At 41.9% G+C, this 24489-nt stretch overlaps 1 protein-coding gene across 3 annotated transcripts; it reads left to right on the top strand.

The window, feature by feature from the left end:
• Positions 1–1161: 1161 nt before the first annotated feature.
• PDXDC1 (pyridoxal dependent decarboxylase domain containing 1) lies at positions 1162–24404 on the top strand. Of its 3 annotated transcripts, none has more exons than XM_058035188.1 (23): positions 1162–1245; positions 6924–6997; positions 7510–7575; positions 8755–8838; positions 9791–9937; positions 10464–10653; positions 11211–11279; positions 11768–11846; positions 12386–12470; positions 13310–13358; positions 13446–13547; positions 13710–13835; positions 14554–14604; positions 15496–15559; positions 16399–16487; positions 17137–17242; positions 18195–18366; positions 19003–19121; positions 19948–20069; positions 21957–22049; positions 22130–22226; positions 22412–22516; positions 23278–24404. In XM_058035188.1, the coding sequence occupies exons 1-23, from the start codon at positions 1225–1227 to the stop codon at positions 23535–23537; spliced, it is 2370 nt and encodes a 789-aa protein (XP_057891171.1). In that variant the 5' UTR covers positions 1162–1224; the 3' UTR covers positions 23538–24404. The 3 variants fall into 3 exon arrangements, with proteins under 3 accessions (XP_057891171.1, XP_057891169.1, XP_057891172.1); XM_058035186.1 differs by lacking the exon at positions 1162–1245 and adding an exon at positions 1288–1331; XM_058035189.1 differs by lacking the exon at positions 1162–1245 and adding an exon at positions 4086–4104.
• The last annotated feature ends 85 nt before the right edge of the window (positions 24405–24489 follow it).

Raw genomic sequence — 24489 nt, forward strand, 5'->3', positions numbered from 1 at the left:
AGAGACTCGTTACACAGCTTTGTACGCACAGAACCAGTGCCACAAAGCGGATGTGAAGTCCACCTAGTGAGGTGACACCGAGCAGTGACACCACGTAGTGAGGTGACACTGAGTACTGATACCACGTAGTGAGGTGACACCGAGCAGTGACACCACGTAGTGAGGGGACACTGAGTAGTGACACCACGTAGTGAGGTGCCCTGCAAGACCTTGCCCACGGAAGGAAAGGAGCGCGTCCGGGAGCGCCGGGAGCTCCCTTTGCTCCTGGCAATGGGCTCAGGCTTGACTGAGGGAACCATCTCCAGGCAGGAGGTGGTAGTTCGCTCTGTGACCTGGATTAGTGTCTTTGAAACTATCATGAATTCTTCCATTAACAACTAAAAATAGGCATGGATAGATGCCTAAGTAGATCTAAGATAGGTAGATCTAAGTAAAATTTAATAAGCGTTAGAGCGCGCTGCCCGGCGCTCGGCGGACACGGTGTGTCACGGCCCGGGCCGGCCCTTTCCAGCCCTCATCCCAATACATCCCTGCGCAAACAACGCCAGCTGCAAACAGTGCTACTGAATAACAGCAGTGGCACTAATAGGACCAGGGATATGTACCGAAAAGTAACTCCAGCTTGGGAGAACAGAAATAAAGCTCAGGAAAAGCCTAGGGTTTGGGACTCCGGGGGCTGCTTGTCGGACGGGGCAGGTGCGTGCTGTCTGCCGCGCTTGTGCAGCGCTCCGGCGCGGGATCCGTACACGGAGGAAAGGCTTTGGTGCACCCGTAGGCGACACTGGTGTGACAACCGAGAGGTTCGTGAAGGCTGGAGCCAGGCAGAGCCCTGCCGGGGTCGGCCTGCCACAACCCGCCGCGGCCGGGACTCGAACCCGAGAACTACAGCTCGGCTCCAGAACCGGCGTCCATCGCCGCTCGGACAGCCCTCCCTGCGCATGCGCTAAGAGCTGTCACTGACCCTGGCTCTCTCCGGGACTGTTCCACCAGCTGGCGTGGGGGGGAACGACCTCAGGCGGTGCGCGGAGAGAAGGGCCGGCCCCGGCCCCGCCGCGCCGTGCGCAGTGTGCCCGCCGCGCATCCCCCCTCCCCTGCGGCGCGGTGGTGCGTGCGGCGGGGGCCGGGCGGTTGCCCAGGTGAGCGCGCGAGCGCGGCCCGCCCCGCGCGGCCCCGTCAGCGCTGCCAGCGTGGAGCGGCCGGGGCGGCAGCGCCGGGCCCGTGGCCATGGACGGCTCGCTCGAGAAGGTCTGCGGGGCAGCGCCGCCGGGCCGGGGATGGGGACAGTGACGGGGACAGTGACGGTGCCGCGCCGCGAGCAGTGGCCGCGGCGGGTGCGGTGGGGCCGGGGCCGCGGGGAGGGGCGCGGGCCGGCGGCGGCCGGGTCTCGGTGCGCGGCGCTGCCCCCGGGCTGAGGCGGCTTTGCCTGCCGGAGCTTTGGGGCAGCAGCGGAGCCCCCGGGCGTGTCCCCCTCGGCCCTCACAGCCGCCGGTGTGACCGGCATCCGTGTCCCGGATCCGGACCTAGGCAGGACAACTACCAGGAAATGCTTCAGGAGCGGGGTTTTCTGCTTTCTTTAAAAAAAAGGATGGAGCTTTTTTCCTGTCAGTGTCAGCCTTCAGCAGGGTAGGAGAGGAAACATTACTAAATACATTATTATTTTACCCATTTTTTTGAATCGGCATGGAGGCGTTCGCTGCCCCGTGTTTGCTCTGCTGCCCGTGCCGAGCACAGAGCAAATATTGAAATATTGGCTGTGCCGTGCCCGGCCCGGCCCGGGAGCCCCAGGTGCCCCGGAGGCTCCTGCCCGGCCCGGGCTCCTCCTGCCCTCCCGGGGCTGTCCCGGCCCTCGGTGGCCGTGGGGACCCCGAGCCTCGGCAGTGCCCAGCGCTTGGTGTGCTGGAGGCTTTGGGTGCACACGCCCCTCCCTGCGTCATTACTGTGTGCTGCATGCTCGCTGTGTGCCATCCTTGGGGTGGTCCGGAGAAACATGAATGGGATGTGCTCCAGCGAAATGGTCAGGAAATTCAGGAATATCTTTCTGACGTGGCAAAAAACGTTTGATGTATTACAAGCTTCCTGAAGAATACAGTGTTACAGAGTATTAGTGTTTGAAAGCTTAGGTTCTTTATTATTGCTGGCAGAAGTGACTCCTACTTGTTCTCAAAAAATAATTAAGTAAAATTTCATTGGAATAGTTCGGAGTATGCTGTCTATGAACTGGACTCAAAGAGAACCCTGGTGTGATACCGGGTAATTTAAAGAGGTGCATTAATACAGGGCAAGTGTAGTACTGACCAAGCTCTTTGCTTGATCAGTTCATAATAAGAAGCAATAAACACACTACAAAAATGAAATACCTAAAAGATGTCCGTGTTTTAGTTATTCTTGATGTGAGGAATAGTCTGTAATGGCCTGCAAAAATTTGCCTGTCTGATTTTTCCATATATTCAGATAGATAGGTGTCAAGAGTTATCATTTTATTTACTTCCTCTCTTGTTTATCACGGCTTTTTTCCACATGTGTGATAAAAGCTGTAGTTCTCTGTATAATAAAATGCCATAATACAATTATGGTCCTCTAGATATTTAGCAGTAGGTGCCCTCCTGGAATAATCTTTGGTTAAAATTGTGGTAAATCTGTACAATTTGCAGTTTATCAAGTCTTGACATGACATGTCAGAATTCTTCTCCCCAAATATATTTAAAATTCCTCCAGCCTGGCATACATTTTCCTGCATAGAATGTCTGTCCCCTTATCTCATGGACATTATTTAAGCATTATCAAAGTAGATTTGAGACTTTTATTTGAACCATGGATTCTCTCCTTGCTGTGTATTTTTGCAGGGTGCCAGTGATGTGGTAAGTACTTTTAAACTTGTATTAATATTTGTTGCAACTTTGTCTTTTTCATAACCATTTTGGTACAGTCACCTAATGAGCTGTGATGCAGTGATGTTGGGTGACTGCAGGCTTTAGGGTCTTGCAAATGGAAAAAGATTTTTTTAGCAGATGAGAAACTTCTTGAGAATAGAAAACATTTTACAGTAGGACTGCAGTGAAAATCATTGCACAATCTGACTCACAGGTGTGCACACCAAACATCTCTTGGTTTGATTTTGCAAATTACTTTGTTTCAGCAGCTTTTTTTTTTTTGCATTATTTTTTAAGGTATTGTGTGTCATAAGTGATATAATTATGACTGATTTTATCTGAAATTCAGTAATCTCTTGTTGGGCTGAACTTGTTTAAATAATTCTGGAAGCCTGTGTTAGATTTCAGAAGTTTGCCCTAACAGAACTATTCTATTTTTTTTTTCCCATTTGGATTTTGATTGAAGTCACCAATCTTTTGAAGGATTTTAAATTTCAAGTTAGGTGACTTTGTCAGTGGTAAAACAGTGCAAATTCTTTCCTTGTAACTCCTTGCTATCTCTACAGCAGTATTTTCCCTAAACATGAAAAAAACTGTTTTGGTTTCTTGCTCAGCCTGTGGCTCCTGCCTTTTGTTACTGTGCTATTTACCACAACATCCTGGTAAGTTTACAGAAAACTCAGGCAGCAGAGCTGCATTAAGGTCCTGGCTCATGTCAGGGGAATAAATCAAGATTAAAAGAGTGAACATCTGTAAGCAGAAGCCTTGTGATGACACAGTGCCGTTTTTATTCAAGCCAAACAGTCATGAAGTATCTGCTTTTTTTTTGTTATCTTAAACTTTTCTTACCGTGGAGAATAAAAACAATATTCTTTTGGTTGAAGAATACTGACATTGTTTGGGATTAATTTACCATTGAGAAGAGGTTTTGTTTTTTTATGGTAAAACCATCTTTTGAGGTGTTCCAGTAATGTAGTGGGAAAATGAGCTCCCCTGAAACAGGGAATGAGCTACACCTGTGAGTTGCTTCTCACAACATTAGTTTATGTAAACTGTTTAAAATTCATCCCTTTATTTCATTAGGAATACAGCCTACAGAAATGCAAAACCAAGACTGGAAAACATTGGTGTAGAAGCAGCATTCTTCCTTTTGAATTTGCAATTAATTTTCAGTCTTATCACAGTTGGAGAATGGCCCCTTATCCTCTCTGCCCAGTTGCCAAGTGACTCCAAGGTGTGACATTCTGCCTGGAAAGTCATAAACAGTTCACAGTTCAAAGTACTTAATAAAATAGTCACAGGTTAGTTACAGAATGGGGAAGTGGCTGAAATCAAAGCTGTTGCAGGACAACCTGAGGGAGTTGGATTAACACATTGGGAGGCCATGAGTGATAAGAGTTGAAGCAGGCTGAGTGAGGGGTGCCAGGGGCTGAAGAAAAAGGAGGTGCTGGATGTGAATGGACCCCAGCAAGGAGAAAGTCATGGCTGGTGCCTGTTAGAGCTTGGAAGGATTTGTGTGTCCTGTAAGTGCCCTGGCCAAAGGCTCCCTGTGAGCCAGGGGAAGGACTGAGTGCAGAAACTTCCTGCAGCTCCTTTAACCCCTCACCACCTGTGCTGGGAGTGTTCAAGAACTCCTCCCACAGTCATTTCTGAAACCTGTTCAAGACCATGAAAAAATACTGTTTATTACTGCTCTTGTTATTCAAGTGTGTTCAGAAGCCTTTCTTAATTTAATGGTCTGTTGCTGCAACTTTGCCACACCTATTTTTCTTGCTGCTCAAAAGAAGCAGAAAGTCTTCTGCTTCCCAGCTCCATGGCCTTACTAATGTGAGCAGAGGAGGAACATTCAGAAAGTTCAGCAGGTAAAGGTGAGCTTCATCTCCTTCCAGAACTCAGAGGAGAAAATAAGCTGCTGCATATCCACTTAGCAATTGGAAAAATCAGAAGAGATTAATTTTCTAATTCAGCCCATGTCAGAATTCAAAGACTTTGTGGATTTCATAGCATTTTTTGGAGCTTAGTGTAACTTAGGAGTTTTAAAGGTGTATTTTATGTCATTATTCTGGCAGCTTATTGGCAGCAGGGTTTCATGTGTGTAATTAGTGAGTGAGAGGGGATGAGTCACAAGGTAGGGATGTGCAGTTTTAAACATCTGATGTCATTTCAGCTGGTGAATTTTATGTTAGCTGCAAACAAAAGCAGCTCAGAGCCCTTTTTATAATGTCTCTACATCTCAAGTCCTTATTTACAACAGATATGAATGTTTGCATGTGATGCTAAGGAAGGTTGAAACAAGTAACTGCCTTCCAGCCATCGATGATGTTTTATGGCAGCCTGAATTAAATTATGTGAGATAATCACAATCAGTAGATTGTGATAATTTACTCTTTTAAGGCCTTGCAGGAACCAAACTGTTTTTTTTTCCCTGAACTTCTTTCCAGACTTTCTTTGACATGGTGCAACTCTGGAAACCACTCAAAATGTATGAACATATTGCCAAATATCAAATTTATATTTTTCCTTTGGTTATGTCTGTTTTCTTCTGAGTATTGAATGCTTGCAGTGTGTGTTGGGGTTTTGAAATCTGTGATGAGGTCTGGAACTTTCTGTATTTGTACTGCTTTGTCACTCAGTGCTTAATTAGGTTGTGGTCCTCATACCCAGTGGTTGTATAAATCAGTGTAGAAGTGTAAAAACCTATTTATTGCTGAATGCTGGGATTTCTGATGGTAGAATATTACTCAGCACTTGCTCTATTCTTTTGTTCTTCCCCCAAACATTTGTTACTGGCCACTTCCAAAGCCATGGAATAGAGAATTGTCAGTCTTGGTCTGATCACTGTACCCATGCCCAGCTACTGATTCTTTCAGCCACCTACCACTTACTGTAATGTGAGTTAAATCTCAAAATATTTGGTTAAAAATAGTCTTTCATTGAACATATGGTAACTCTCAACTTATTTTTTTTTCCTTTCTTGATCAGTCCTCCGGATGAAAATAGTGTAAAATCCTCATGTAAATGAATCCCACTACCTTCTGTGATTAAATTTGCTTTTGTGTCTGCATCTGCCTGAGTGACTGTGTCTGCCTGTGGGATTTCTTTCCTTTAAATAACCCCTGTCCTTTCCCCCATTCCCCCAGCCTTGGCAGCAGCCTGCAGGGGTAACCACCAGAGTCTTTGGTACGTGGGTGCTGGCTTGGTGCTGAATTTATGGGGGTTATGGGAGGCAGGGACTCTGTAATGGGGTCACCTGAGTATCTCAAGGGGTTTTGCCATTTATTGTGCTGGGGCTTAGCAGTGGTGTTGCCTTCTCCCCTCACACTGGGGTATATTTATTTTTCAAATATAGGTAAATCAGGCTCTGCCAAATGACACCTTCCACATTCTCTGGAAGCTTCAAATGGCATCAGATCCTTAAATGGATAAATGCTCCTGTCCAGGTGTCTGGTGTCAGTGTCACAGGCTTCTGTCAGGCCTCTTGGGTTAAGGTTTATGGAAGAAACTTCATTCAGCCAGAGCAGTTCTTTGGGAAATACTTTGAGCTTGTCATTGGTTCAGGGCAAATAAGTTCCATGATTTTTAAACTCTTCCATCTGTCAATATGTGTGGTTACCTGAGTTCAGCAGTGAGATCAGGATTTTTGGCCTGTTCTGTGCAGCTGGAGGATAATTGCTGCATGCCAGCCTGTCTTAGCTGCCTGCTGCAGGTTAGTTTCATTCTTCTGTCTACATGAAAGGAATTTCTCCAATTAGTTAAGATTAAAAACTGGTTTATAGGTACAAGAAATAGGAAAAAATAGATTTACAAGGGTATTTAGGTTGGGTGTTTTCTCGTCTGTTTTGAAAACTACCGTTGTAAAAGTCTGCTGGGGAAATGGCAGGGAACGATGCCATTTATTTCTCATCCTAGGCAGTCTCAAAGGATACTTTCTTGTCTTTCTAGATCCAAATGTTGAGGTTTCAACCCCTTCTAGGATTTATTATATTGTAGAGACAGTAGTAAAACAAATGGGTTTTGATCTTTTCTTGAAAGTTGCTTTCTTTTTCCTAACAGATGGTGGACCCTACTCTAGCAGAAATGGGCAAGAATCTGAACGAAGCAATGAAGATGCTGGAAGACAATCAGAGGTACAATAAAAAACAATGGCTGTTTGTGCTAAGGGGAGGGTTATTTGTGTCACTGGCATGAAGCAGAGAAACCCCTCATTTTCCTATAGTTTAAGGTCACATTGTCATTCTGAAGCTTACACCTATACAAATCATCTTTGTTTCTCAAATGCTGGGATTTTTAAAGTAAATGTATACATATTTATGCATGTTCTCTGATACCCAAAACAAGTCTGTTTTTCAAAGTTAGGATTTATTTTTTTATTATTGCAGTGCCAGCAATTTTTGATTCCTGTATATATGAGATTCTTCTCTAAGCTTTCTTATAAAGAGCTGGAAACCCCAACAACTTGGAAACTCTTTAATTCAGTCTGAATGAAACTTTTGTGTCAATCTCATCTGGTTAATTTCTGAATTATTGTCAGTGAAATAGATACATGTCAGTATGCATTTCTCCAAGTCAAAGTCAATTACATATTTGAATTTATCAAACACAAGCTAAATACAGAGTTTATTCTGTGTCTTTAACTTAGGAAAGTGGAGGAGGAAAATGAAAAGAAATATGCACGGAAGGATATTCCTGGACCACTCCAAGGCAGGTAAGCAGCAGCATTTTTTAGATAATGTTCTTTTCAAAGTCTTAAACTACACATGTTAGTCTTCCAAGCAACTTGCATTAATGGAAAAGTTAACATTTTCCAGGCATCATAATAAACTTTTTCCCATACTCTCATAGGGGGAAAAAAGTAATACTATAATCATACCAACTATTTTTATTCTCATGTAGAAAAGAGAAAAAAAGATTACTTGTCCACAGTGACTGAAATTTTGAACTCTTGGAATCTGATGAAGTAGTGGTGCCTACAGCTGTGATTGAGACTCAAAGTAAACATAAACTTCTATTGAATTAAAGCACCCAGATTAAAAAAAAATCTGACACTGATAAAGTAGAAAACAGTAAAAAAAAACAAAACAAAAACCAACAAAAGACCCAAAACAAAAGGAAAAAAGAACCAAACCCCAGGAACCTCCCACCTTTTCAGCACAGCTGTCTTTAGAAATTAAACAGCTCTTGTCCATAAGGCAGGTAAGACCATTGTACTTGAAAATGAAGATTTAACTTGGTTGTGTCCTCTGTGGGAGATGATCCTGCAGGAGCTCAGGCTAGCACTTCAGAAAATTTTGCAAAAGCTATTTAAGTCTCTGCTGTGCAGGCACTAACCCTCGTTTGGAGTGGAGACACTGAGTTATCTTTCTATGAACCAAAAGCAATTTCAGCTATCAGTGTAAGTTCTTACACCACTGTTAATTTGAGTTGGAGTTAGAAAAGTTGAGGTGGATCTTTTCCAGTTTTACCGTGTCATGTGAGAAATCAGACACAGCTTGTGTCTGCCAGAAACTGAGATTTGTGGGGAATTGTTTAAGAGATTGCTGAGTTATGAGCTGAGGCTGGTTCAGGTGAAGTGAAATGTGGATCCTTAGCTACTGCCTTACTTGGCTGTGTAGCAATAAGAGTTCAATGTTGGCAAGTCAGGCTTTTCAGACCAAATTTTCAGGTATCAGTAGATTTGTTTTTCTGAGTCTCCTACTATAAACAAGTAGGATTTTTGAATTGATTCAGCATCTTCATCTTTGTGATCAGTTTTCCTGAGACCAGGGAACCATTTCTGTTGCTGTACTCAGCATTCAGTAAAAGTGGAGTGTCCCAGATGGCCTCTTTTAGATGCTTGAATTTTCCTGTCTGTGTCTCTTTAATGTGGTTTTGTTTCCCCTCCCAGTGGCCAGGATATGGTGAGCATACTCCAGTTAGTTCAGAACCTAATGCATGGAGAGGAGGAGGAGGAAACTTCACAGTCCTACAGGTGAGGCCAATATCAGTTACTGGATGTGGAAGACACCTGATTTTTTAATATTCTGATCACTATAGAACTTATCCACCTAAGTTCTATATGTGTTTCAGTATATATAATTTCTCTATATATTTTAGTATATATATTTATATGCATAAGTATATATATTATGTATTTTAAAGTGTAAAATATTGTGCAACCAGGTAACTTTTTAAAGGCAGCTTACATTGTATAGAGAAGCAGAATAATGCATGAAGCTTGGCTTTCTTAAGATTACAAGGCTTGCATTACTAATTGCTAAATGGAGTTATACAAGGGAAATGTTTCTCATGTGACACCTCATTTCTTCCACTTCCTCAAAGTTGTTTTAAGTCTTAAAGATTTGAATACCAATAGATTTTGGTCATGTATCTCTGTAGATTTTAAAATGAAAGGAAATTTTTTTTCATTTTTCAGTAAAATGGAAATAGTACTAACTGATCTACAGAGGATTATTGAAAAGTAACATTCAAAAAATATGGTCAAGGTTTAAAAAAAAAAAAAAACCAAAAAACCAAAACCAAAAAAAAAACAACCACCAAACAAAAAACCCCTAATAAAGAAAAGCCGTGCCTCTAAAAATAGTAATGTAAGTGTCCTGAGTTTTCTGTGCATAGGAGAGGAGGGTATTAATGCACTCTCCAGTCCCAGTGCAGGTAAGGTGCTTAGTTCCAGCTCATGTTGGCTGTTTCAAAAGCAGGAGCTGTTCCTGTGAGCAGCTGGGCCAAGTGAGGTGCTCTGTGTGCACTGGCAACTTAGTGTGTCATACATGAGGGTGGCTGTGATCTACTGCACTTCTCTCTGCTAAATATTTAAATTGCAATCAACCAATTCTGCCAGTGTGCATTAAAAACCCATAAAGCCCATATTGCTGTAATGCCCATGTCCTGGGTTTCACTGGCAGCTCTTCTGTTCTGGCTTGCAGACTGCAGAACGTTGGTGAGCAGGGTCACATGGCTCTACTGGGACATAGTTTGGCTGCTTATATATCTGTGCTGGACAGAGAAAGACTGAGAAAACTCACAACCAGGATCCTTTCTGACACTACTCTCTGGCTCTGCAGGCTTTTCAGGTGAGTCCCTGAGAATCACTGGTGTCACAAGGTAGTGATAGCGTTTAAAAATAGATGTGATTTGACTGAGGATGTCTACTAAAGAAACCACCAAACTTAGAAATCCTTGGAAGGGCTGAACACAACCTTAACCTAGCCTAAAGAATATATGTTGCGTTGTCTTTAAAATTAGCAATCCAGAATTTAAATCTATATTAAAACCAGAATGAAGCCTTTTGTGTGTTTCCTCCCACACTTCACTTTTAGTAAGCAAGGTTTTGAACTCTCTAAAGGCAATCTTAAAGGAACACAGATGTTTCTTTCTTGCTTGCTCTGAGTCTAAATGAAAATATATACTAGGCTTCTCTCATTGTTAATCTCAGCCTGTTTCATAAAGGCTTTCTTTTAATCTACTTTAACCTGGAAAAATAGAAGGTTTTTTATTATCTTCTCTGTCCTGTATCAAGCTTTTTTGTTGGTCAGTGTTATTTTAGTCCTTAAACTGACTGTTGGTTTTGTGCTCATATTTACTTGGCTTTTCTGGCAGGTATGAAAATGGATCAGCCTATTATCATGAGGATGATCGTGAAGGTCTCCTGAAAATCTGTCGGCTTGTAATTCACACCCGCTATGAAGATTACACACTGGAGGGCTTTAACGTGCTCTACACCAAGCAGCCTGTCATATACATCAGTTCTGCTGCCAGAACTGGCCTGGGCCAAGCTCTCTGCAACCAGGTAAAGTCAGTCACGGGGGCTTAGCTGCAGTTAGAACCTTCCTGGCTTCATATTGCCTGCATAGCTTTGAGGATTTTGGCAACTTATTTTTCCTCAGGGTGGAAATAACAGCAGAGGAAGCGGAGTCCATACTGGGCATATCCTCAGCTGTAGTAGACCATACATTTAAAATAAAACCATTTGTCTGGGAAAAACACTTTGAGTTTTTATTTACAGCCTGTGTTTTGCAGCAGTGATACAGTGGGAGGAAGAGAAATTTTCTGAATATTTCCACTGAAAGCATCCTGCCTGCTAACTTTGTAAAAAATGAGTGATTGTTTCTAGGTTGCATTGTGATTTACATAAGCTGTTGGTCATGTGAGATAGACCTGAGCCCATACATAATTTGTCCTGTGCTTTTTCCATACTAATTTTGTTATAAGCTTTAGCAGAAAACTTACTTTATAATGTAATATTAAGGTTTCTATTGTCAGACTGGTTTTTGTGTCGCTCTGTATTAGTGAACACATGAAAAGAGTATTTATTTCTCAGCTGAAATTCCATCTTTTCTGTTGCAGTTAGGGTTGCCCCTTTCCTGCATGTGCCGTGTGCCTTGTAACACCATGTTTGGATCTCAGCACCAAATGGTAAGTTTGTTTTCCCTAAGAGCTTTTTCTATGCTTTGATTGCTTTTTAAGCCTCATTAAATGAATATCAAGTATGCTGTTAGAAAAAGCTGTTAAGACATTTACTTTTTTGACTTCTAAGTCTTCTGTGTTAAGGCTGTGTGAATCATAGATGGAAATTTTCTAAAAGCAGTTTGTATCTTGGTCTTATCATTTGCAAAATATTTTAATGTCTTTTAAGTAAAGTGCTTTTTAGTGCAAGATTTCTAGAATAGGAGTAGTTGGAGTACTTTCACAAGCTGCATGGTGTATTTGTGTTGTATTTTTCACAAATGCTTTATTCAGATTATTTCGGCTTTGAGAAGAAGAAAGTGCAAGCCAAAACCAAGGACATTGAGAATTTCCTTTCAGAACTTCAGAATGCTGTTAATTTTCAATCTTAATGCATTTTCCCAGTTCAGCAGAAATAATTCAGTGTTTGACAAACATTGTTTTCTTACTGATACCAGGATGTTGCTTTGTTGGACAGACTGATTAAAGATGATGTTGAGTGTGGAAAACTGCCTTTGTTGCTTGTGGCCAATGCTGGTAAGTGCTGTGGACAAACAATCACAAAAAACCCTATACTACTTCATGAATACATATTCAATCAAAAACCAAAAAACATATAAAATTAAAAAATAAAATTTTTCCTAAACAGCTCAGTGGTTGCATATCAAGAAATATCAGGAAATATCTTAATGACCACACAATAATTATCTGTCCAAAGGGGATTTTATTTAACTAGTTCAAATTTGGATTGTGCTGTTACAGTTCTGCAAATGCCAGTTGATGTATTAATATGACTGTAACTTCCTTTAGTGAGTGCAGATCTTTTGTTAAAAATCAATTTTACATTAACACCTCAGAATTTTTTGATGGATGTGCTATCAACTTTAGCTTGAAAAATATATTTTTCTTCTAGTTAATTAAACACATGTACAAAATTTGCTTTAAGTATGAATGAGGGAGGTGACTGTTACTTGCTTGGGACCTGGAAAGTGATCTGAGATGAGTCCAAGAGGCTGATTTGGTAGAGCCTCAGTGCAGGCTGATCCTCTGTCACTGCCTTCTCCCTGTTCAACCAGGGACTCCAGGAGCTGGGCACACGGACAAGCTGGGCCGGCTGAAGGAGCTCTGTGAGCAGCACAAGATGTGGCTCCATGTGGAAGGGTATGGAACTGCACACTTGCTGCTCTGCAACTGTGTTCATTACAAAGTCTGACTCACAGACACCATCTAATTTAACAGCTCACACAGAGCCATAGGGCCAACTTGAGTTGGTCATAGTAAGCAATTTATGTGGTTATAATTTGTTATTGTGAGATAGAAATCGATTTACATACTCAAGAGGAATTAATTGGAGAGGTAATTTCAGCACAGATTAGTGATCACTTTTATTCAGATGGTAATCTTATCTGCCCTTGCTTTGAAGAGATTGAAATATTAATAAAAAGACCTTCTAGGCCAGAGAGGCCTAAAAAGACCTTCTAAGTCAAGGAGGACATTATACAATAGTTATTGAGAATGAAATGGTACTTCAATGAAGGAGGTCAAGAAGGCTTCAGCAAGAGCCAGGAGAACTGGGAGAGGGAATTAAACCAAAGGGAAAATAAATTCCAGGAACTTGGACAATGTCAATGAAGACTCCAGTGCTCTAAGGTAATATTTTTTGAAGCTGAAATAAGGACAGTATCTCCTGGTATTTTGTAGAATAGCTGTATTTGCATACTATTTATTTCTGATACCAAATTGATGCTAAATTATGAATATGACCTTGGGTGATGATTTCACCAAATGTTGGACTGAAAATTTTTAGAACGAAGTAGGTTTTTACTTTTGAGTTTTCAATCTCAGAATACCAAGTAGCAACATCTCCTGCATTGTTAATGAAATATATATGAACAAAAATTACCTCCCTTTTCACATCAATATGAAATATTTAAACTGAGATTAAAATGCTGTCTCTTAATACATATTTAATATATGCTAAACCCACTTTTTTTTTCCAGTGTGAATCTGGCAACTTTGGCTTTGGGTTATGTCTCCTCTTCTGTACTGGTACGTTTCACTATATCTAGAAACTTTAAAATGTGCTTGTGTAAGGTTATATATGGCTTATATTGTGCTTATTGTAATAAATTTCAGGCTGCTACAAAATGTGACAGCATGACTCTGACTCTGGGCTCCTGGCTGGGGCTCCCTGCAGTGCCTGCAGTGACCCTCTACAGACACGAGGATCCATCCTTGGTACGTTCAGATTCTCACTCACCATCCTCCAGATCCTGGCATTCTGATTCTGAGCAATGTGCTGCCATGTTCTTCATAGGCATCTAAATGATCATTTCCAAAGCTGGCAAAGTGGCAGCATTGAGGAGAGGCTGACAGTGCTTTGTTTGTTTTCCTCCTCAGTCCTTGGCAGCGGGGCTGACGTCGAGCCAGCCCGTGGAGAAGCTCCGTGCCCTGCCCCTGTGGCTGTCCCTGCAGTACCTGGGCCATGATGGCATTGTGGAGAGGATAAAACATGCCTCACAACTGGTGAGCAACAGCCCAGCAGGGATTTGTGACAGCTCTTGACAGATCTTCCTGGTTATTGTGATGTGTTGTAGAAGACTCAACTAAAATACTGCAGTTGTTGATAGTATAACATTGGGTTTCACCCATGATGAAAGCACAGGAAAATGTTTGAGGCAGGGTTTGTGCTTTTACTATTAGATTATATGTATATTTTTATAAGTGAGAAAAAAAAGTCTTTGTTCTTCCTAGACAGTGAAGTAACATAATAAGTTCCTTTTTTTGTCACTTCTCTTAACTATTTTTGCTTGAAAGCTCTTCAGAGAGACTTTATTTTCCTACTCAGCATTGTGTTGATTTAAATACTGGTAAATTACTTTTAGTAAAATACTGGTAAATTACTTTTAGTAAAAAGGACATTTCTTGAGGTACAAGTGCACTGTGTTTGGAGTCCTTACTTTAGTAAAAGTTAAGGTCCAATATAATGTGTTAGTTATAAAATGCAGTGCTTATATGCAAAATATTATTTCTTAAAGGCCACACTTTGTAGTCAGTGTTTAACTAAACCGAGAAAATCTTTTTCTGTTGCATTCCAAATTGACAAATGAAAACTAGATGAGTCTGACATGTTGGAGGGGTTTGCACAAAAATTGCAACTGTTTAATGTTTTTCAGAATAACTTTTAACTTCTAAAACTGCATTTCTCTCTTCCATTTGTTCTCCTTCTGCTCTGGTCTTGTAGAGTCAAAGACTGCTGGAAAACCTGAAAAACCTGGATTTCATTAAAACTTCGGTACAGTTTGTTTTTAATACTTTGGTTGTGTATCTTAGTTTCTGCCTGTTATTATAAGAATAACTTTGACTAGAATAAATTATTAAAAATATTATGTTATTCATAACCATCGTTTTGAAGGTGCTTGGGATCTTTCTAATTAGGTCCTGGTGTTCAGTGAATGCTCTTGCCTTGGCTGTGACCTCTGGATTGTGTTTGTTCCACTGCTCTGTACTGGTGCACCCATGGGAGTGCAGAGGAGCATCCAGAAGTTGTGTTCAAAGCTTGATTTAATTCCATTTAGAACATGGCTTTGCTCAGTAATACATCTGTGAAACCAGTTTCCCTAAGTGTGTCTAATCTATTCTGGCTGCATCTTACCCTGCTGTTGAAATCATATTGTGAACCCTGTGATATTGTACACAAAAATTATCCCAGCTGAGGTTTCTACATTAGAAAAAGGTTTAGAAATCACAGCTAATGTATTCATTCCAAATTCAGTTTCTGTGAGATGTCCTGTCCAACAGGGTTTGGTTATTTTACTGACCCTCACCCCTGAATTTTAGTGGATATTTGATGGATAGAAAATTTAGTCAGCTTACTGACTAAGCTGTAGAGTATTAATGGCCCTGGGAGTTCAAGTTACTGTATCACTTACCCTCCTTCTCAAATAAATCTTGGCATTTTTAGGATTATGAAATAGCCTCAGACTGTCTCCAGAAGTAGCACAGTCCATCTCTCCAAAGCAGGAGCAATTACAATCTTACTTTTCCTGCTGGAACTTTCTTGGTGTTTCCCAGTGATTCTGGGGTGATTTCCAAGAGAGCTCAAGCTTTGCTCAGCAGTGCAAGGGATTGTACATGGTGTTAAATCTTTAAAAAAGCAGGGGAAAATATTTTTTTTTCTTTTAAGGTTGAAGATGAACTGAGTTCACCAGTGGTGGTTTTCAAGTTTTTCCAGGAATATTCAAATAGAGGTAGGTGATTTATTTAAAACCAAACAACAACCAAAAAAACACCCCTCTCTATACAGTACTTTAAACTACAAATTCACCAAATGAATTTGAGATAAATGCGATGTAGTGCAGTTCTCTCATGTAACGTGCTTTTAAAAGGTTGTGAATGCTGGTCATAATCTGTGACAAATCATCCACGTGATAGCTTCTTTTTATAGACAGACTGCAGTGTTTTAAATTTTCATAACAAGTAATTTTCTGCCTTCTTGAGTGAGAAGATTTGCATATGATTTTGATCTTGGGAGCAGATGATGGAAGTCTCTTACCAGCTGCAGGCTCAGTATGAGTGTACTGGTGGGGAGAGATTTTGGTTTGTTCAGGTTTTTTGTTCCTTTCAAACATTTCATGGCTTGTGGCAAGCACTGCATTGCTGTGGTTTAGTGATTACAGTTCCTGTTGCAATTTTAAAAGCAGCAGAATGCATTGGGAACAGCTCTGGAAATGCTGTCACAGGTATTAAATATGTGCAGCCTCCTGTGACAGGACTTTGCATTGTGAAAACACTGGTTGTATTTCCATTGGGGCATTTTAACTTCAAAACTCAGAAGTATTTTACTGCTTTGTTGTTTGTTTTTTTTTTTTAGCTATTGCATTCAACTCTGTTTTACTTCCAGTATTTATTGTGTTCAACATATTTTTACAAAAACATCCATGTTCATCTGCTCCAGGCCCAGTACATGGTGTAGATGTGTTACATTAGCTGGGAAAAGTAATTGTCTTTTATCTAAATTTTAGGCTGTCTTTTATTTAATTAAGTAAATAAAAATCCACTTCTGTGATTCTTGTGTCTTTGGATTCAGATCAGACCTCACATGCTGCACAGGCCTCAACTATTCAGCACCCCATAATAAGCAACGAAGGGCACATTTATGACACCTTCAATCAGTGGGTAAGAATGGAGGGGAGTAACAGGGGAGTAGTTCAGGGGGTCATCAGGAGCTATTATCCCTTTGTTAGAGTAGTTTGAAAGATTTTCTTGATCTGATTTCCTTTGCAAAACTTGTGGCTGTTTAAAAGATTAATTTGCTCTGAAGCAAAGTTGCTCTCACATTTCTGATCATTTTACACATAATTAGTAATGAAATCCTTCCTGAATCTTAAGCTCTTGGTTGTTCCCTTGATCTTGTGAATATGTGTAAATTTCAGAATTCTTTTAAATCGGCCAAATTCTCTATGTCTGTGTATGTCAGTGTATTGTTGAACAGACAGCTGCTTTTTCCAGCTCTTGAGTTAATTCTAGAAGCCTGTGCTGGCAGAGCTGAGCACGTGGCTGGTTTGGATCCCTTGTGCAGTAATCATGGCACACCTAATGGCAGTGACAATTTTGTGGAAAATTCTGACTTGTAACACTTGCAGCTTGTCCCAAATTTCCATGATTTTAAGGGTCTGTTGAACTCAGTCATCTCACCGCAGGGTGAAGTATTTTGGTGCAAGAACTGAATTTGAGGGAAAACTGTGTCTGTGTTGTTCCCTGAGCTGAGGCAGGGCCTGCAGGAGCCATCCCTGCCCATTTCCCTGACTGTGCCTTGTCCCTGCAGCTGGGAGAGCAGCTGGCACAGCTGGTTCCTGCCAGTGGGGTGGATGTGGTGGAACTGGAGGATGAGGGCACCTGCGTGCGCTTCAGCCCGCTCATGACTTCTGCAGGTAATGTTCACTCCAGCCAGCCCCCTGTAAATGCTGCCCTGTGCTGTGAGTGCTACAACAATCTCCTGGGGTAAAAGCAGGTGTGCTCAAAAAGCTCCTCAGGATATTCTCTTGTGGGGAGGATTTTCATATAAACAAACAAAACCACCTCAGCTTTATCATTTTGCTGCACCTCAGCACTGGGTGCATGAATGGGAGCCCAGCTGTTGTGGGTCATGTTGCCTCACTATCTCTGCAGAGAAACACTTCCTGGTTACTTTTTTAACTAATTAGGAAAAGCAGTTAAATTCCTTCTCTCAGCTGCCTAACACCAGATGCCTGACCCTTCCACACAGGTGTTTCAACACTGCAATGGTGCTTGTGTTCAAAACACAGCTACTTAGCTGGAATAATTATTTACTAAGCCTCCAGGGTTTTCTATAACTATTGATGGAGGGGGGGGATACAAAAAAAAAAAATCTGTGTTTTGGAAAGCAGAAGCACAGAGCAGTGTGCAGGGCTCAGGGGGTGCACAGTATCTCCTGTTGGCTTGTGTGGGGTGAGGGGCTTAGGCTGTAGAACAGCTGACACTCATGAGAGAAGGTCCTGGTGTACACAGAACAGCAGATTTTAGAGTAAAATTACTTAGTGATGCTGTGATGTTTTGTTTTAACCACCATGGAAGCTAATTTGTGTCCAGCTGGGCTACAGGAAGAGGATGTTTGAGGGTTTTTTTTAATGCTAGCTACTGATGTAATGTAAAAGGGTATTGTAACATATCCTTATTAATTTGTAACATGAAAAAATCCTTTTTATTAGTTTTTATGAAATCCATACTTTCATTTTGATGTCTCAGTTCATAGATAAATTATATTTGTGATTAACTTGCAGAGCAGCTCCTTTACAAATCCTTCATTCAGACATCTGTGTCACATCCCTCACACTTACCACACACTAACACTTTGCTCTGCAGTTTTAGGAACTGAAATACAAGACATTGATCACTTGGTAGACTGCTTAAAAATGAAGATTCCAGTGTTGACAAGCACTCTGCAGCTGAGAGAGGAGTTTGAGCAAGAAGTGAGAAGAACAGTTAGCCTGTTGTATATTGAAGATCTTGGCTGGCCAGGGTTAGGTGTTGTGAGGTAAATTATTTTCTTCATGCTGTGTTTGCAAACTCTCTCCTTGAGCAGACAGGACCATGTGGTCTCTTCAGTGGTCATTTGGATGTTTTGTTTACTGATTGTTATCTGGCTTTGCACCCAGCTGAACCTTTTGAGTGCTTTTTAGGAAATTGCCTTTATAAAGTAATTGTCTTTGATTATTTCTTAAAGAAGAGCTGCTTTGGGCACCAGTTGTAACACTGGAAGCAGTGTGTGTGGGATATGTAATGAGCAAGTGCATTCTACTGTCTTTAGCAAAGCATAACTTCTATTTTTATCTATAATGGCACTCTCTGATATGCTGAATAGACTTAAAAAACCCTCCAGGTGTCTGTTCTGATCATTTGATGCAGCCCTCTGGGAAGGATTCTGTATAGTCCACACAGTTCAGGTGTAATCAATATAGCAACCAGAAATATCTTGTGTTGAGTTTGCAGCAGCAAGCTCAGCCCACCCCCCAGTCCCTGATGGCAAATGCCACTAAACTTGCTGGTAGGAGCTGTAATGTTCTGAGGGTTTTGTTTGTAAAGTACAGGAGTTTGTAGAAATGTGCTAAATGTGTAGGTCCGTCTCTATGTACTGTAAAGTGAAATTGCTCTCTCTTGGCTTGGTTTGAAGGTACAACTATCACAGTGATGAGAAGAATGATGACAAACAAGAAAAAGAACTAGAAAAAATCAATACAGAACTTCTGAAAAAGTTAAATGAGCTGGAGTCAGATCTCACCTTTTCTTTGGGTAACTGCACCATTTAAAGAATTTCTTTTCAAGCTCGTAGTTGTTCTCCTAGCTGTGCTAGAATGATTTGATAGGTTGTTATAATGCAGAATGAGCTGCTGCCCGTGTGATTATTGCAGAAGGAACACCTATAACTGTTCCCTCCTCCCCCCTGTTTCAGTTCAGGAGTGCTCACCAGGTGAGCTGTTCTCAGAAATCCTTGTGAAAACTGATGTGTGGGGAGCTAGACCAAGAAGGGTTCCTTGCCAGAAAGAACAAAAGCTGCAGCATTCCTGGGTGGAGATGGAGCCTTCTCAAGTGCTGCTGATCTGTGGAAAGCAGATCTCATTCCAGACTGGCACTGATGGCTTCACTGCTCTCTGTGGCTCAATTATAAGTTTAGATGACTTTTGTGATAATTAGCAACACTTTCACATTTACACAGTGCCACATGACAGCTGAAAGTATTAATTTGCTTCTTCAGAACTCTGATCTTTTTCTAATCAGCTGTCAAAAATTAAATGCCCTATGGTTGTGGAACCAAGTAATCTGTAAATGGCTGAAAGTTAAGGATCTTAAAGCATATTCAGCACTGGTATTTACAACACAACTCCTTGACTGTATAAAATATCCACTGTTTTTTCTTGCTCAGGTGATGTTTTCTGTCTTTGAAAACCCCCAGGGCTGAACTTTATTGGTCTGCATAATTTATACCCACACAGATGCTGCCCTTAGGTACTGGAGGGGGGTGTGTACTGGCATTTCCAGATTTACCAGCACAGTGCTGCAGCCCTTGCAGGATTGCAGATGTGTTCAGCACAAAGCCTGACTCTCCCTGTGCCCCCAGGTCCGGAATTCGGAGGGCAGAAGAATTGTGTTTACATTGGCATGGTCACAGAGGATCTGGATGTGTCAGAGCTGGTGGAAACTATTGCAGCAACAGGCAGAGAAATTGAAGAAAATTCAAGAGTATGTATTAATAACTCAAAAAATTTTGAAACACCTTTTTTCCTCCCTTTTCATATTGGCTTCAGGACATGGTTTTGTTCATTGTGAAAGTAAAAGTTGTGCTTGCCCACAAGAGTTTTAATGACTGTGGAAGGAATAATCTGTGTCTGCATACAGAGAGTTATGAAATATGATATTGTGAGGATGTCTGGATTTGTGTTCATGGTCCTGTGTGCAGTAGTTCTAATGAAAACCTTCATTCAGTAGTACTCAAGTAGCCTCATTTTATCATTCAGATTTTAAGCTGTCAAAAAACAAAAGTGAAGGTGTAAGTTGGTTGTGAGCTGGTGCTTCTCTTCACTGCTGGATGTGGTGGGATTGAGATTCTTTATATACCAGCTTTAAAATGAGACTATGCTCTAAAATATGTCAAAAACTTTAAATTGGTGTCTTAAACCCAGAAATTACAAGTTACCTATTGAAGTAATAAAGCTGATGATGCAACTTCTATTTGTCAAAGCATTTACCTGAATGGAGTTCTCCAAATGTTCTCTACAATAGAATTCCTAAGTGAGCTGCATTAATCTGTCTCTTCATTCTGCTAGTGTTGGGCATTTAATCTTCTCACCTCAAAAATAAATAGAACTTCAGAAATCCTTTGCCTATTTCTGCTCATGGGAATATGTTGATTATGGCAATGAATTTTTTTCTAGCAGTGACTTCCTGCCCACTCTTGACTCCTTGTGCTGCTTGGAGGGTGACACGAGGAAAGTTCTGTCTGTAGAGCACCTTCAGGTTTTTAACTCTTGTAGTGAAGAGGTTGGAACTGAAGGGGCCTCTTGTATTCTGAAGGTTCCAGGGAGGAACAGAGTAGTGGCAGAGTCAGAAGGGTGCAGTGCTTGGGACCAGCTGCAGTAAATCTGTGGATCTTCACCATGTGTTCCAAAGCTGGGAAGCAGAACCCATTTGTGAATGCCCTTGCCTCACTCAGATGAGGAGGGTTGGTACAAGGAGGAGGATTTTACAAGAAGCCCACATCAATCCAGCTGCCCTGAGACATGCAGCAAAGGCACTGAAAGGCAGGACCAAAGCTGAGGATGACTGGGCCAGAAACACAGAGGTTCCTCCTGGTACTTGGAATTCCACCCCACTCCCCTCCCTGCTGCAGGCAGGGACTGCCAGGGGTCCTGAGCTGCCATGGGGCTCAGCTCCTGGCTGAGGGAAAAGGAGCAGCTTCTTCTTTGTCCTTTTATTAGCTGACAGGAACACAAATTTTTGGCATTTTGGAGGAAGTGCCTGTCCTTGTGCAATGTTAAAGCCAATATCAATATATGGAAATTGGCATTTGTCTCACACAAACTAAGATGGAGTTTCTTGGGTTTGTTCATTCCTTGTTCCTGCAGCTGTCCCAGTTAGCTGCCTGCCCTTTGCAGTATAAAACCCTGCTGCTGCTGGCCAGTGGCAGCTCTTTATGAGATCAGAAAACAACATTACCCTATAGGCTGACACATAGCTTCTTACTGTGAGGCTGATTTAAGTCCTGGGTGTTTCTAGGAACCAAAAGGTACTCTATAAACATAAACATTCTTCCCTGACATTCATCTGAGGAACATTTATATGCTAAGCAGGTTTTCAGAGAATTTGGGTCATAGACTCATTTCTAAGTGGAAAAAAAAAAAAGTACCATTCCTGTTTAAAATTACATTATTTCCTCTGGGTTTATGTGTTAAAAAATCCTGCAGTCAGCATGTACATTCTTTAATTTATAGTCATAATGAAATAGAGATTGTCACATACTGTCTTAAATTAGAAAAATATCTGGCTACCCTGTCTCCATCCTGAGAATCTGAACTAAAAAGACAGTTTCAAATCCAAATAATACATATCCTTATTTCTGGGTTTCATTAGCTCTTGGAAAACATGACTGAAGTTGTTAGAAAAGGGATCCAGGAAGCACAGCTTCAGCTTCAAAAAGCAAATGAAGAACGGCTGCTGGAAGAGGTGAGGCCCCACACAGCCCTGTGGTACCCTGAGGTAACTCATCCCTGGGCTCTTTCACCATCTTGGGTTGTGCTTTGCAGGGGCTGCTGCGACAGATCCCAGTGGTGGGCTCTGTGCTCAACTGGTTCTCTCCCTTCCAAGCCTCACCCAAGGGAAGGACATTCAATCTGACAGCAGGTAGGGCTTGGGGCACCTGCAGCTGTGCCATGCTGGCACTGGGGCTGCTCAGTTCTGTGCTGAGCCTGCAGCACAGCTCCTGTGCTGTTTGGTCATGAGGGACATCATCTACCTCAGGATGTACAAGAACATGCTTTGCACTATTCCTCTAACACCCAGTAAGAATCTCCTGCTCTCTTGCACAGGCTCTCTAGAATCCACAGAATCCATGTATGTATCAAAGGCCCAAGGAACAGGCACCACTCCACCACCAACTCCCACCTCCAGCCTTGCAAAACAAAGACTTCCTGGTAAGTTTCTGTGTCTGAGTTTAATTTCTAAAACTTCCTTGACACAGGAAGACCCACATGATTTTCCATCTTTTGTAACATCTGGAACTAGAGCTCATCTTCTACTACCTTAAAAACCTTAATGTACCCATGGCACAGAACATTGCCCCAAGCTGTTATCTCTCCACATATTCTTCCTGGGACTACAGGAAGTTGTGCAATTAACTGACAACTGCCCAGGAAGTCTAGAATCTTCCTGTGGAATATTATGAGGTAATTGAGCTTTAAAAATGAACAGGTAAACAAGCCAAAAGTTTTATTTGAAATAAAAGCATAATAACATGTAGTTATGTACTTCAGCAGCTGTATTTCTGTTGCTACCAAACATTTGTGGCCCAAGGCATTCTGAGGTGAAGATATGTTAAATCTATGGCCCTCTCTGCATATAGCTGTATCAGTAATTAATGCTGATTTGCCAGGCTGGTTTTGACTCACTTTTTGGGCTGGTGGCTTCCAGCCTATGACTTTCAGTTCAGTTGTTTAACCTGGAATGATTTCAGTTTGTAAGCAGGCAGCCTGGCTTCAGCTCAGGATACAGTAACAGGGGCTCTTGCTTTGCAGACCTGTCTGGGTCTGTGTTCAGGGTCCAAAGTAGCAGGCAAACAAAACCAACTTCTCTGCTGTTACAAAATTCCAGTACTTCCTTTGGAAACTGAACTTGTGCACACCGCTGTTTGTATTTGCTGCCTCCATGGGTACTGAATGCTTCAAACACTTCACAGGTCAGAAAGCTTTCAAAAGGTCTCTGAGAAGCTCTGATGGGTTCAGTGAGACCAGTTCCATCAGCCACTGTGATGACCTGGACAGGCTGGACCAGAGACCCCCAAATCTCTCCCCTGGCCAAGAGCAAGGATCTTTGGAGATGGAAAGAGCAGAGGAGCAGAAGGAGGTGGTGCAGGCAAAGACAGACACTGAGGACATTCACAGTGACCAGTCACCACCAGACTGCACCAAGGCAGAGGAGCAAGCAAGTCAAAGATAAAATCCAGAGTGTGGATTTCAGACTGTGCTGAGGAGGGCCCTGCCCAGGGAGGCAGCTGGTACCGGTGCATTGAAGATGTGAGCAGTGCCACACAGTACAGTAATAACTACTGTAACTTACTCACTGGGATTTTGCACAAATATACATTCCCTCCCCCAGGACAGAGATTTGTCTTATTGTACACTTGTTACAGTTGCTTTAATCCTCTCCATGTTGGTGTCACCAAAGCTGTAGTGAAATTTATTGAGTGCTCATGAACGTTTGTAAACACACGTGGCAGTTATCCTTCCTGTAGAAGCCCAGGCATGACAGATTGCTAACTAACCACTCAGCCATGCACATGCTGAAAAATACAGTTGCACCCAATAATTATAAAATATCTTATGTTACTCTACTTTATACAAAACAACTGCCAGTTGTTCGCCTTTTTAGTATTAAAAATTCAGTTTAGGCTCTCCTGTAAAACTTCTCCTGAAGTCACCCTGGTTCTGTGTTGCCTTTTTCAGTTCCCTTCCCCACAGCCTGCCCAGAGCTGTGGGCTGGGGGGCCCTGGGGAGGGACAGGGGCCCCGAGGATGGAGTCACTGAGGAGCACTGGGCCATCACCCCTTGTTCCTGCTCCTGTACCACTGCACCCCCAGCCACAGCCCACACGGGACTGAGTTAGTGAATTTTCAGCCTTCTAGAAAGCAATAGTGCCTCTGCATGCCTGGCCAGCTTCCTGCCCCTGCCCTGGGAAGGAGCACAAGGCACTGTTACTTTCCTCTGCACGACATTTACACACCAAATACTGAACATGTTCATGCAGTGTAACTGGAGTTCTTTCTGTTGTGTATTTTTAAAGATAGCTGTAGTAAAGCTTGGAAAACCAATACATTTGTGATGGTTTCAACACTTATTTTTTGAATAACAGTAACTTAATTATGGTAGGAGTTGTACAGAGTCAAAAGAAA

The sequence above is a fragment of the Melospiza georgiana genome, chromosome 16, assembly GCF_028018845.1.
Source record: "Melospiza georgiana isolate bMelGeo1 chromosome 16, bMelGeo1.pri, whole genome shotgun sequence".
Classification (NCBI taxonomy): Eukaryota; Metazoa; Chordata; class Aves; order Passeriformes; family Passerellidae; genus Melospiza; species Melospiza georgiana.

Coding starts and splice junctions, on each gene's coding strand:
- PDXDC1 (XM_058035188.1), top strand. CDS start 1,225: ATGGACGGCTCGCTCGAGAAG. Junction 8,839..9,790: donor GAAACTTCACAGTCCTACAG/GTGAGGCCAATA, acceptor TCTGGCTTGCAG/ACTGCAGAACGTTGGTGAGC. Junction 9,938..10,463: donor TGGCTCTGCAGGCTTTTCAG/GTGAGTCCCTGA, acceptor CTTTTCTGGCAG/GTATGAAAATGGATCAGCCT.